Genomic DNA, 12934 nt, shown 5'->3' on the forward strand with positions numbered 1-12934 from the left:
CAGGCTTGAGCCACCGCGCTCGGCCGAGCCTATAATTTTTTCAAAATAAAAATTTCAAAAATTAAAACCTCCAGGGGCTCCCTGTGATCTCCAGAACTCAATTCAAACTCCTTGGCCTGCCATGAAGCCCTTTCACAACGAGGCTCCAGCCCCATATCTCACTTCTCCCTCACGTGCACTCTGCACACATAGTAATGGTAATGTGGCTCCTGAAGGTCCTGGTTTCCAGCATGCTCTATGACTCTCCCCTACCGTTGTCTGGGACAATCATCCCCCAGTCTTCTGCCTTATTTTTATAAATCAAGCCCTCAATTTTCCTTCTCCGCCTCACTTCTGTGTCCGCACAGAGCACTGTGCAGACCCCTGACACAAATTCTAACACACTGCATCGCTATTGTTAGTCTACATCTTAATCTTCCCTTCTAAAGGAGTAGGGACTCTGCATAGTTTAAGTCCTTATCTGTAACTCCCAGAACAATGCACCATAGACACACAATAAAAGTTTATTGAATGAATGAGTAAATAAAGGGAAAACAGAATGGAAGAATAGAGGAAAAAAAGGGAGTAAGGAAGAATGGAAAATTCAAAGCATGGAGAAGCCACTGTTTCTTTCTCCTGCACCTGCTGTCTGCCATCTGTCTACTCTTTCTTAACTCTTCCTTTCTGGCTTCTGCTCACATTGCTCTGTTGATATGCTCTTCTGAACTTCATTAGTGACCTTGTGAATGATAAGTTCAATAGCCGCCTCTCAATCGCGGTCCTCCTCCACCTCTCCAGCTCTGCTTTCCTCCTTGAAACATTCATGGCTCTTGACTTCTCATCTTCCACCTGTTTGTTCCTGCTCCAGCTCCTTGTTCAATGTCTCTTCTTCCAACCCTTTGTCTTTAAATGTAGGTACCCCGAGGGCTCTGTCCTTGGTTCTGACCTCTTCCCTCCATGCTTTCACTTTTTCCTGGCCTCGAATTAATCTTTCTACACACATTCCTCCGGCGCTCAACACTCTGCTAACCCAGATCTCTAGTTATCTGCTAGACCTCTCTGCCAGATAATTCCAAACACACAGAAAACTAAGCTCTGCATCAACCAAACCTGCTCTTGACTTTCCTACTTCTGTCAATGATGCCCCATTCCTCTGGTTTTCCAGGCTTGAGACTCCGGACTCCCAGATTCTTCCTTTCAGATTTTGCTACATCTGCTAGGTAAGTCCTCCTAAAACACATCTGCAATCCCATCTTGTTCTGCTCAAATCCATCCCACCACAGCTAATCGAAGTTTAAGTAAGAGTTCAGTCCTAAGCCTCCTGAACCTGCCACCACCTGAGTTCTTCCAGGTTAGTTCCATCTGGCCTGCCACAGAAAAACTTCACTCCATTGGAATCTTAGGCACATCCTCCCATGAGCATCTGTATGTGAACAGTACAGTCCATTTGCTGATAGGTCTTCTATGAGTGACTCTTGTTACGAAGATTATTTCCTGCCTCTCTGCTTTCACTTATGCTGTTTCTCTGTCCTCTCTCTCTCTCTGATGCTCCATCCCTGCCCCACTGGAACCCTATACCTCCTTCAACATCACACACAAATGTCACTTTCTTTCCCTGACCTGGTCAATTTGACATGATATTCTCCTCACCAACCTCCTGACATCAGGAGGCATCTTCTGTGGCTCTAGAGTTCTTCCTATGCTGTAATGACTTGGGAGCTTATCCTTCTCATAAAATGAATCATAAGCTCCTTTCTTGCTCATCATCATATTTCCTGGGTTAATATAATTATTATGGGCCTTATTAGATTGAATTTCTCTTTCAGCACAAGTCCTGGGCCAGCCGCATCTTTCCCTGAGTCACCATGCATGACAGAGCTGGGAGCCCCACTAGAGCTCAAATTCAGAGCACGGCAGCTCTGCCTGAGCACTCGACAGTCATCGAGGCGCTCCATGTGCTCTGGACACTGGCATCACTAGCTCAGGATGAGCTCGGGCCTGGGGGCAGAGGGAGAGCACTGGTCCAGATGCAGGTAGTGAGTGGAGATGGTGATGTTTGCTTGTGGCAGACTGTGGGAGTCCTCCCCACAAACTTTAGGGAGATGGAGTAATTGACAAACATTCAAAAAACCAACTGAGCTCATTCCTGAGCCAGGGGTCCCCAGTAGTGATGATGGCACTGTGCAGTTCCAGTGTGGACAAGTCCAACTGAGCTCATTCCTGAGCCGGGGTCCCCAGTAGTGATGATGGCACTGTGCAGTTCCAGTGTGGACAAGTCCAACTGAGCTCATTCCTGAGCCAGGGTCCCCAGTAGTGATGATGGCACTGTGCAGTTCCAGTGTGGACAAGTCCAACTGAGCTCATTCCTGAGCCGGGGTCCCCAGTAGTGATGATGGCACTGTGCAGTTCCAGTGTGGACAAGTCCAACTGAGCTCATTCCTGAGCCAGGGTCCCCAGTAGTGATGATGGCACTGTGCAGTTCCAGTGTGGACAAGTCCAACTGAGCTCATTCCTGAGCCAGGGTCCCCAGTAGTGATGATGGCACTGTGCAGTTCCAGTGTGGACAAGTCCAACTGAGCTCATTCCTGAGCCAGGGTCCCCAGTAGTGATGATGGCACTGTGCAGTTCCAGTGTGGACAAGTCCAACTGAGCTCATTCCTGAGCCAGGGTCCCCAGTAGTGATGATGGCACTGTGCAGTTCCAGTGTGGACAAGTCCAACTGAGCTCATTCCTGAGCCAGGGTCCCCAGTAGTGATGATGGCACTGTGCAGTTCCAGTGTGGACAAGTCCAACTGAGCTCATTCCTGAGCCAGGGTCCCCAGTAGTGATGATGGCACTGTGCAGTTCCAGTGTGGACAAGTCCAACTGAGCTCATTCCTGAGCCAGGGTCCCCAGTAGTGATGATGGCACTGTGCAGTTCCAGTGTGGACAAGTCCAACTGAGCTCATTCCTGAGCCAGGGTCCCCAGTAGTGATGATGGCACTGTGCAGTTCCAGTGTGGACAAGTCCAACTGAGCTCATTCCTGAGCCAGGGTCCCCAGTAGTGATGATGGCACTGTGCAGTTCCAGTGTGGACAAGTCCAACTGAGCTCATTCCTGAGCCAGGGTCCCCAGTAGTGATGATGGCACTGTGCAGTTCCAGTGTGGACAAGTCCAACTGAGCTCATTCCTGAGCCAGGGTCCCCAGTAGTGATGATGGCACTGTGCAGTTCCAGTGTGGACAAGTCCAACTGAGCTCATTCCTGAGCCAGGGTCCCCAGTAGTGATGATGGCACTGTGCAGTTCCAGTGTGGACAAGTCCAACTGAGCTCATTCCTGAGCCGGGGTCCCCAGTAGTGATGATGGCACTGTGCAGTTCCAGTGTGGACAAGTCCAACTGAGCTCATTCCTGAGCCAGGGTCCCCAGTAGTGATGATGGCACTGTGCAGTTCCAGTGTGGACAAGTCCAACTGAGCTCATTCCTGAGCCAGGGTCCCCAGTAGTGATGATGGCACTGTGCAGTTCCAGTGTGGACAAGTCCAACTGAGCTCATTCCTGAGCCAGGGTCCCCAGTAGTGATGATGGCACTGTGCAGTTCCAGGGTCCCCAGTAGTGATGATGGCACTGTGCAGTTCAAGTGTGGACAAGTATCCTTCACCTCTGTGTCCTCCGTCCTGTCTTTGAAAAACAATGTCTGCTCCGCCTGTGGAAAAGGTTAATGGCTAACAGGTGGTCTCAGCCAGACTTCTAAAGTGGACAGAGCTAACTCTGTTGACCCTGTGCACAGGACACCCCCAGGTGGGGGAATTCCAGGAGTGATATCAGGGGCACCCACCAGTTCTTTCTCCCATTACTGTTTCAACTCGTCCCAGAAGTTTAACCTGGAGCTGCTCATCCATGGCTCACCCAGGCAGAGATGTTCTGAGCCCGGCCACACTCTGCCTGGTTACAGGGAGAGAAGGAGCCTTAAAGCCAGGGAGACCCAAGGGGCGACAGAAGAAGAGAGGAGCCCTGAGCATGTAGGACACTGGGTAACTGCATGAGCAAGCTCTGCCAAGACCAAGCTCCCTGGGGGTTGTCCCAGAGAAAGAATGGAGCCCTGTGAGCCCAAAGGCTGGGACTGTGAGGGACGTGTCCTCAGGGAGCCTCCTGTCTGCAGGAACGAGGTAGTTATTGCCCTGGGGGAAACTGGCCTGGGAAGCATTTGTGCCAAGGAGAAGAATGAAGGCCCAGACTCCTCCAGAAAATTTTTCCCTCCCTTCCTCCCTCCTTTATTCTCTCTCTCTCTCTCTCTCTCTCTCTCTCTCTCTCTGAGACAGGGTCTCTCTAAGTTGCCCAGGCTGGCCTGGAACTCTTGGGTTCAAGCGATTCCCCTGCCTCAGCCTCCTGAGCTGGGATTACAGGCACTCACTATGGTGCCCGGCCAACTTTCAGGGAATTCTTGCCCTTGGGAAGTGGGCATGAGGGCAGGGAGGCAGGGGACTGGGGAAGAGAAAGGAGGACCCCCAAGCTCCACACTGAGGTCTCCAAAGGAGTGTCCTCTAAGAGCCAGGACCCTCCTTTGAGGCACAGGAACAATAAATCCCTCCAGAGTCCACAGGTCTCTTGCATCCAGTCTGAAAGTTTGACTCTTTGCATAGGGAGGGCACTCCTGGGGACAGGGCTCTGCAGGGCTTCAGGTCAGCCTGGCTCTATCTCCCCGCAGGAGCCCGCGGAGGCCTGTTCACCCAGAAGACAGCACCCAGCATGCTCAGGAGCAGGGGCAGTTTCAGAAGGACCACGAGCAGGAAGTGAGGGCTGCTGAGCCGGAACCTGTGGGGGACATGGTGAAAACGAGTCACTTCTCGGGAGAACCCTCAGGACCCTTCTCTCCCCACCTCTCCCTGTGCTCTGACTCTGGAGGCCAAATAACCCAGGAGCAGCCGGGGAAAGGACCTACACCAGGGCAGCCCCTTCTGTGGCCCCCATCCCTCCTTCTCCCCCCATCAAGGACTGCCCAGGAGCTCTCATCAAGGAGCAGTGATGGAGTGAAGAGAGAAGAAGGACCCACTTCCAGGAGCACACACCACAGCACTCTCTCTGTCCCTGTCCCACTCGCAGCCTCCACTTTGTCAACTGACTTCTTAAAACCAGTCCCAACTCTCACTTTTTTTATTTTCTGAGACAGGGTCTCACTGTGTCACCCAGGCTGGAGTGCAGTGGTGCAATCATGGCTCACTGCAGCCTTGACTTCCTGGGCTCAGGTGATTCTCCCACCTCAGCCTCCTGAGTAGCTGGGACTGACCACAGGCGCGCCACCACGCCTGGCTAACTTTGTGTGTTTTAGTAGAGACAGGGTTTCACCATGTTGCCCAGGCTGGTCTCAATCTCCCTGACTCAAGTGATCCACCCTCCTCGGCCTCCCAAAGTGTTGGGATTGCAGGCGTGAGCCACCGCACCTGGCCGCCACTCTCACTGTTTCACTCCAGCTCCTTGTTCCCTCCCCTCAGGGTCTGGCCGCAATATCACAGCCCTTCCTGGGTATCTTTGGGAGAGGAAGGAGAACAGACTCAAACCACAGCCTGGAGCGGGCCCATCTCCCCACAGACCCAACAGACAGCTCCTGGTGGCAAAATCCCCAGCTGAGCAAAGACCTTTGAAAGGGGCCACAGAGCCAGGACCCCAAGTCCAGAGCTGGATGGGGAAGGAGACAGAAAGGGGTGGGGAGGGGACGAGGGCTGCACATGCACCTGAACTCAACTTTCGACCTGAGTCCCACTAGTTGCCCCGTAGGGAAAGGTGTTCACAGCACAAGTGATATTTCTCACTCAGCATCCACATGCAGACTCAGAGAGTATGAGACTCAGGACCAGAGATGGAAAGAAACAGCAGCCAGTGATGATCTCAGGTCATGGTGCGCCACCACCACCAGCTTCCACCCCAGGGTTGCTCCCTCCACGGCCTCCAGGTCCTGGGCGCTTACCCTGAATTTTTGGTCAACACCTCCCTGGTGCTGAGGTTTCGCCCAGGGTTCACCACCAGGAAGATGGGAGTTGTGGCTGGACGTGTGGTCCTCCTTGGGGTTTTGGTTGCTGTTAGAGATGAAAATGATGCATCGGGCCATGCCTGGGCTCCCAGCCATGCAAGGAGCACCAGTAAGGAAGTCACACAGAATCACCCACTCACAGAAGAGGCTGAAGAGACTTCTGAAGCCAGATCCAGGGCACCTCCTGGGTGAAACCCCTCAGGGACAAAAGGAGCCCTTACCAGAACCAGCCATGAGAGTTCCCTCCAATAAGTGCCAGGTCTTTCTCTGCATCTCAGAGAAAGACTCTTACCACTCTGCCCACTCTGCCTTCATCCCGCTCTGCCTGGGGTGAGGGCAGGGGTCTCTCTGGGCTTCTGCAGCCTGATGTGGAGTTCCAGGAGGAGGAGGGGTAGGAGGAGTCTAAAGGAAGATGGCTCAGCCTGTGGCCCAAGAAGCCTTGTAGAGACCATGAGAGGGGGGCTCTGAGCACCCTTCAGGTGGACGCTTTTTTTTTTTTTTTTTTTTTTTTTTGAGATGGAGTTTCACTCTTGTTGCCCAGGCTGGAGTGTAATGGTGCGATCTCAGCTCACTGCAACCTCTGCCTCCCAGGTTCAAGCGATTCTCCTGCCTCAGCCTCCCAAGTAGCTGGGATTGCAGGCATATGCCACCACGCTTGGCTAATTTTGTGTTTTTGGTAGAGATGGGGTTTCTCCGTGTTGATCAGGCTGGTCTCGAACTCCTGACCTCAGGTGATCTGCCTGCCTTGGCCTCCCAAATTGCTGGGATTACAGGCGTGAGCTACCGTGCCTGGCCCATGTGGAAAGGCCACTGTAGGCCACCCCTAGAGAGGGGATAGGTTGTCACTCGGCTCCTCCTGGGGACTTCAGGTGACAACCAGACTATTGACATAGTCTACTCCCTCATTGCCACTGGACCCCCAGCTCATGAGCTCCCTAAAGCAGTTGTCCTGGAGGCTCAGCCCTTCACCGAGGGCCCGCCACAGGCTTGGTGTGATCCGATAAGCAGCCTTCGACCGGTCTGTTGCTGGAGATTCGCTGATGGATGTGACATGAGCCCCACCCCGTTGGAGGGGCAGAGACACCTAAACAGATGGACTCATTTCAGCTGGAAGCAGCCCTGGGAAGGAGCCCCAGCAGGTGCAACAGGAGCACAGGGGAGGAGCCTGATCCACCCTCAGGCCAACAGGAAGGAAGGAAAAATGGGTGGCACCTAGCAGAGGCAAATGCCGGACCATGGATGCTTTTGGAAAGTGAGAGATGTGAGCGTGGTGGTAGAGTCTGAGTCTGAGGATGGGAGACGGCGTGGATGGCTAAGGGGCAGGGGCAGGGGAGTTTGGTTCAAGAGGGAAGGGGAGGCAGAGAACCACAGGACAAGAAGCCAGCCCCAGGAGGATCACCCTTGGACAGGATGGGGAAGCCTGTCCTCAACCTGAAAGGGAAGGGGGAAGAATGAATGTAGATTGCATGGAAGTTTGCAAGTGGAGAGGGAAAGAAACTGATGTCCTGTGTGTTCTCAGGAAGGTAGATGTACAGGAGGTAACGTTGGAAACTCTGAACTTCTACTGGCAGTCACAGGCACCATTTTCTTACTTTATTTCCCCCAGCAGCGCTAGAGCAGGTGGATTTTAGAGAGGGTGACCAACTTTCCCAGGACTTTTCTAGCCTTAGCACTGAAAATCCCACATTCAGGAAACCCCTTAGTCATGGGCAAATTGGGATGATTAGTGGCCTTAATTTTAGGATTGATCCAGGGATGAGGGTTTTGTCAGGTAGATAAGGAAATAGAATATAGGAGTTATGGGTGCTACTAAGAGAAGAAAATGTCAGGCTGGTCATGATCTCACACCTATAGTCCCAGCACTTTGGGAGGCCAAGGCAGGTGGATGGCTTGAGGCCAGGAGTCTGAGACATGTCTAGGCAACGTAGCAAGACCCTGTCTCTACTAAAAATCACAAAATTAGCCAGGCATGGTGGTGCACACCTGTAGTCCCAGCTACTTAGGCTGGGAGGATCACTTGAGCCCAGGAAGCGGAGGTTGCAGTGAGCCGAGATCACTCCATGGCATTCCAGCCTGGGCAACAGAGTGAGGCTATGTCTCAAAAAAGAGAGAAAAAAGAAAATGTGATATATTTCAGGGGCTCAAAGTGGCCTAGGAAGGAAGTGAGGTCAGAACAGGAGTGACGGGGACAATAAATTGGGGGACATGGAGGGAAGGATCAGAAGACAGAAGGTCACTACAAGATTAAGAATAGGGACAGTGGCATGAGGATAGGGGAGAGCTGATCGATGAAAAGTTGTCAAAAAATAGAATGTCTGGGTGTAAAACTCTGGGCAGCGACCAGGTTGGGTGATGACAAGCTCTGAGATGTTTCCTTGGGGTGCGATTCTGAAGAGAGTGGAAAATAAAGGACACCAAGGTTGAGAATGTTAAGGAACCCAAGGCAAGATTGTCAAGTTATTCATTAAAACCTGCCAAGATAATGACAGAGGTTGAAGTGGAGCCACTGGCAGGTCCCCGCTGAATGAGGGGGAGCAGCCTGGAAGCTGATGGACAGCCTTGTCGAGCACAGGTAGAAGGTGTGTGTGGCCATCTGGCACAACATTTAAAGGAAGCAGGTTGAAAGTCACAGGGCGGAAGTTCTGATGGGGGCAGGAAGAATTCAGGCACGGCTCCATGGCCCTCTAGCATATGGGGAGTAAGAGAAAGAGTAGCTTCCACTCAAGAAGCTACTAAACAGGAAGGTCTTCCCAAGCAAAACATATTTCAAAACAGCATGGTAAGGGGATGTTCTGTGAGGAGGCTGCAAATGTGCAGGAGTATTTCTTCTTTGGTACAGTCTTCCCAAAGGGCAAGGAGGAAACAGCTTCGGCTCAGCATGAAGGGGCTTCTTCCATGCTGGGTAATGGGGTGAGGCCCGGGCCCCATGGGAGTGACAGCACCTGAGCTGTGCAACCCCCAGCCCACCTAAGGCTGAAGGATCAGCAGCCTCTCTCCGTGCCCATGCCATGGGCTCCTCCCAACACCACTGTGACTGAGAACAAGACAAGACTTGGAGGCACACTTCAGTATGCCACCCACCCTCGTTCCCTTGTCCAGTCACACCCCAAAGCCCTGCTGCCGAAGTGAAGGGAGCTCTTACCTGGGGAAACATACACCCTAACCAGGTCCAAGGGATCGTGTGACCACGAATCCAGGATCCACACTGTCTGAATTTTGCACCAGTAAGATCCAGCATCATCTTCATTGAGGTTCTGCATGGTGATAGTGAAGGCGAGAGCCTCCGGATGGTCTCTGATGGACACGCGGCCATTCCACTCCACATTCTCTTCTCCCTTGGTCTCCACAATGCTCTCACATGATGTGTCATACTGTCCTTGGCACCAGTATTTGTTATATCCCTTGTACGTGCTCTCATACTGACACCACACTCTCAGAGAGCCCCCCACGGTGCCAGTCACAGAGCCGGGGCCCGTCAGAGACAAACAGCCTGGAAAACACAAGCCCGAGTCCCAGGTCTCCATCCAGATGGCCCTATCAGCAGCCATCTGTCTGAAGCTTAAGCGGAAGGTTGCCAGGGAGACTTGGGCGTTTCCTGGGATGGGGACCTGCAGGAATACCTGAGCTTAGGACCTAAGCCAAAGAATCCCTGTGAGAGAAGAAACCTGTCCCCTGTGAGAGCAGAGACACCAAGTCACAGCGCAGGGGCCCCAGCCCTTGAAGACCAAAGCTGGAGGTAGGAGCAGAGAGGAGCTGTCCCGCCTTGTCCGGGGCCCTGCAGCCTCTGCCAGGCATGAGATTTGGTCATATACAAGATCACTTCCCTTTGGAACGAGACCCATGTATTCTGGGGTCTTCTGCAACTCAGGCTTATTCTTTAAAAACACAACGTGTGGTTTCCTCCACTCTCAGAGTGTTCTTGTGGGAGGGAAAATAACTCTCTCGCTCTGATCTTAACCACTCTCCGGGAAGAATCAACGTGGCCCTGGGAAGAGGGTTGTGTCCAAAGGAAGCCCTGATAAGCTTCTTTACATGAATTTGGAACACAAGATCAGCCTCCCCCATAATAGTCCCCAGTCTTGGGTGTCAGAGGTCACCACGCATTCAGAGGAAAGAGGGAAGCTGCTCTCTGTAACCGAGTGAGGTGCTTTGGGTCCTGGGGGGAAAGTGGGGCTTAGAATCTGGGAGGCAAAGTGTGAGAAGTTGATACGGAAGGAAAGAGAAGGGAAAAGAAAGGCTGTAGGTAGGCAAGAGTTCAGGCATTATGGGATGTGATGCTCAGCAGAGGCCCCAGTATCTTGAGCAAGTGCTGACAAACTTACCAGAGGCTTTGATTGAACTTGAGTGCATGCGCACGTGCACGTGTGTGTGGGTGTGAGAGACGGGGAGAGAAAGACAGTCATGAGGCTGAGCTTTGCATCCCCCAAAGTAACCTGAGTTAGCAATAAGAGGATGAACACACACAGGGGCCACAGAAGCTTAAGCTGTTGGAATGAGCAGAAAGTGTGAAACGGTCCCTGGTATCTATGAGTCCTACGACTATCTGGGCTCCTGAGCTAATTACCTCTAGATCCAAGGTGACTGAGGATGGAGGAGTCCCTGACTTCTGGCTTTCATTCATTTCCCTCCCCTCCTCCCACCGCCTGCCTTTCCTCCCCACTCCGTCCCCAGCTGGCTCCGTCTGTCATATGCCTTGGCAGATGTGTGAGCTGCCACCATGCACACCTTCCTCACCCCACCAGCCATGCTTGGTCTGAGACAATCTCACTGTCACTATCTCTTCCCACCCTCCTGGTCCCTCCCACACTCAGTAGCACCTGTCACCCCCACCCCGACCTCTTCCCAGCCCCTACCCCAAACCCTGCTCCAAACCTGTGTTCTCCCGCTCTGTGCTCCCTTGACCACAGCAAAGTGGCTCCTGACCCCGCAACTTCTGAGCACTCCCCATTTCTCTGTTGTCCTAATTCTCATAAGAACCTTCCTCGCCCTGGACGCTGTACCTTCAGGAATCTTCCCCTTCCCAAATCCTTGCTCCCCACCTACGTTCTCCCCCAAGAACCTGTTGCCCGCAGCTGCACACCCCACCTGAGATTGCAGAGCTGGTCCTCACCTCCTCCCTTCCACCTGTCTCCAGCCCCCTTCTAGAGGTGGCACATCCCAGCAGCACCTCCTTCCAGGTTCTGGACAGAGCTCAGGACTGCGTTTCCCACAGTGGGAGTTTGACAGGGTACAAAGGGCTCATCACAGCCAAGAGTCTGGTGGTGGAGCCGAGGCCTGCTTGTGCTGCTTCCAGAAGGGATCATTCCTGGAGAGCTTGGGGTTCTTCTTCTGCCAGGATCAGAGCCAGCCCCTTCAGAGCTGAATGTGTCCTAGAATTCCTGCCACTCTAATCAATAAGATGCCAGTTGCAGATGGGAAGCCAGACTCAAGAGAGCTTTCCAGGTTTCTTCCAGCCCAAAAAGTCTTTAATTCCTCAATTGCATAAGAACTGGCCTGGCCTTCTGCCCCTGGCCTCTGGAAAGAGGCTTTCTCCTCTGGAATCTGTCCTCCACATTCCTGATTACAACCTGGGCTCTTTCAGCCCTGCTAGGAAGCAAATGTTTCACTCTTCCTCTCAGACACACACACACACACACACTGGGGAGAGCACAGCTGAGGGAGGAAACCATGGGACCATTTTGTTCCCTTCCAGGGCCCAGAGCCACTTACTTTTAGCTCCTCTGGACTGAACTGTTTCCTTTCCCAGGTCTCTGTTGGGTAAACCTCCAGGTTCGGGGGTCTTTCTGACTAACAAACTTTCCAACTTTTCAAGCCATTCTAAGTCAAGCAAATAGCAGTCCCTTTGCAGAGGCAGAATCTCATCCTGAAAAGCCTAAAAGTGCTATGGCTTTTTTAACCCCAAACTTAGCAAATCTGGAAAGTCACCCTAGAAAAGAAAGGGTCTTCTGCATTCATGATGGCTATTCCCTCCAGTAGGCAACCTTCTCATTGAAATGAAACCAATGCAAATTAATCTTCTGAAAAGACAAAAGATGGTTCTTAAAATGTGGAAGTCGGCCAGGCGCGGTGGCTCAAGCCTGTAATCCCAGCACTTTGGGAGGCCGAGACAGGCCGATCACGAGGTCAGGAGATCGATACCATCCTGGCTAACATGGTGAAACCCCGTCTCTACTGAAAATACAAAAAAACTAGCCGGGCGTGGTGGCGGGCGCCTGTAGTCCCGGCTACTCGGGAGGCTGAGGCAGGAGAATGGCCTGAACCCAGGAGGCGGAGCTTGCAGTGAACTGAGATCTGGCCACTGCACTCCAGCCTGGGTGACAGAGCAAGACTCCGTCCCAAAAAAAAAAAATGTGGAAGTCACGGCTAGGTGCTGTGGCTCACACCTGTAATCCCAGCACTTTGGGAGGCTGAGGCGGGCGGATCACAAGGTCAAGAGATCAAGACCATCTTGGCCAACATGGTGAAATCTCGTCTCTACTAAAAACACAAAAATTGGTCGGGCGCAGTGGCTCAAGCCTGTAATCCCAGCACTTTGGGAGGCCGAGGGGGGTGAATCACCAGAGGTCAGGAGTTTGAAACCAGCCTGGCTAACGTGGTAAAATGCTGTCTCTATTAAAAATACAGAAATTAGCCAGGCATACTGGCAGGCGCCTGTAATCCCAGCTACTTGGGAGGCTGAAGGGGAGAATCACTTGAACCTGGGAGGCGGAGGTTGCAGTGAGCCTAGATCATGCCATGCACTCTAGGCTGGGCTACAGAGCGAGACTCCGTTTAAAAAAATAATAATAATACAAAAATTAGCCGGGCATGGTGGTGTGCACCTGTAGTCCCAGCTACTCAGGAGTCTGAGGCAGGAGAATCGCTTGAACCCGGGAGGCGGAGGTTTCAGTGAGCCAAGATCGTGCCATTGCACTCCAGCCTGGCAACAAAGCAAGACTCCAGCTCAAAAAA

The 12934-nt window shown here is 52.5% G+C and overlaps 1 protein-coding gene across 1 annotated transcript in view; it reads right to left on the reverse strand.

Moving 5' to 3' along the window:
- Positions 1-4233: 4233 nt before the first annotated feature.
- Positions 4234-12934, reverse strand: part of CD300E (CD300e molecule) — a 12122-nt gene continuing 3421 nt past the window's right edge. The window contains exons 2-4 of the mRNA XM_017884604.1: positions 9126-9473; positions 5921-6029; positions 4234-4770 (exon numbers count right to left, since the gene is read on the reverse strand). Coding sequence (XP_017740093.1) covers positions 4650-4770; positions 5921-6029; positions 9126-9473 — 578 coding nt within the window. The 3' untranslated portion in view covers positions 4234-4649. The remainder of the gene's footprint in view (positions 4771-5920; positions 6030-9125; positions 9474-12934) is intronic.

The sequence above is a fragment of the Rhinopithecus bieti genome, unplaced genomic scaffold, assembly GCF_001698545.2.
Source record: "Rhinopithecus bieti isolate Rb0 unplaced genomic scaffold, ASM169854v2 scaffold_13400, whole genome shotgun sequence".
In the NCBI taxonomy this organism is placed as follows: Eukaryota; Metazoa; Chordata; class Mammalia; order Primates; family Cercopithecidae; genus Rhinopithecus; species Rhinopithecus bieti.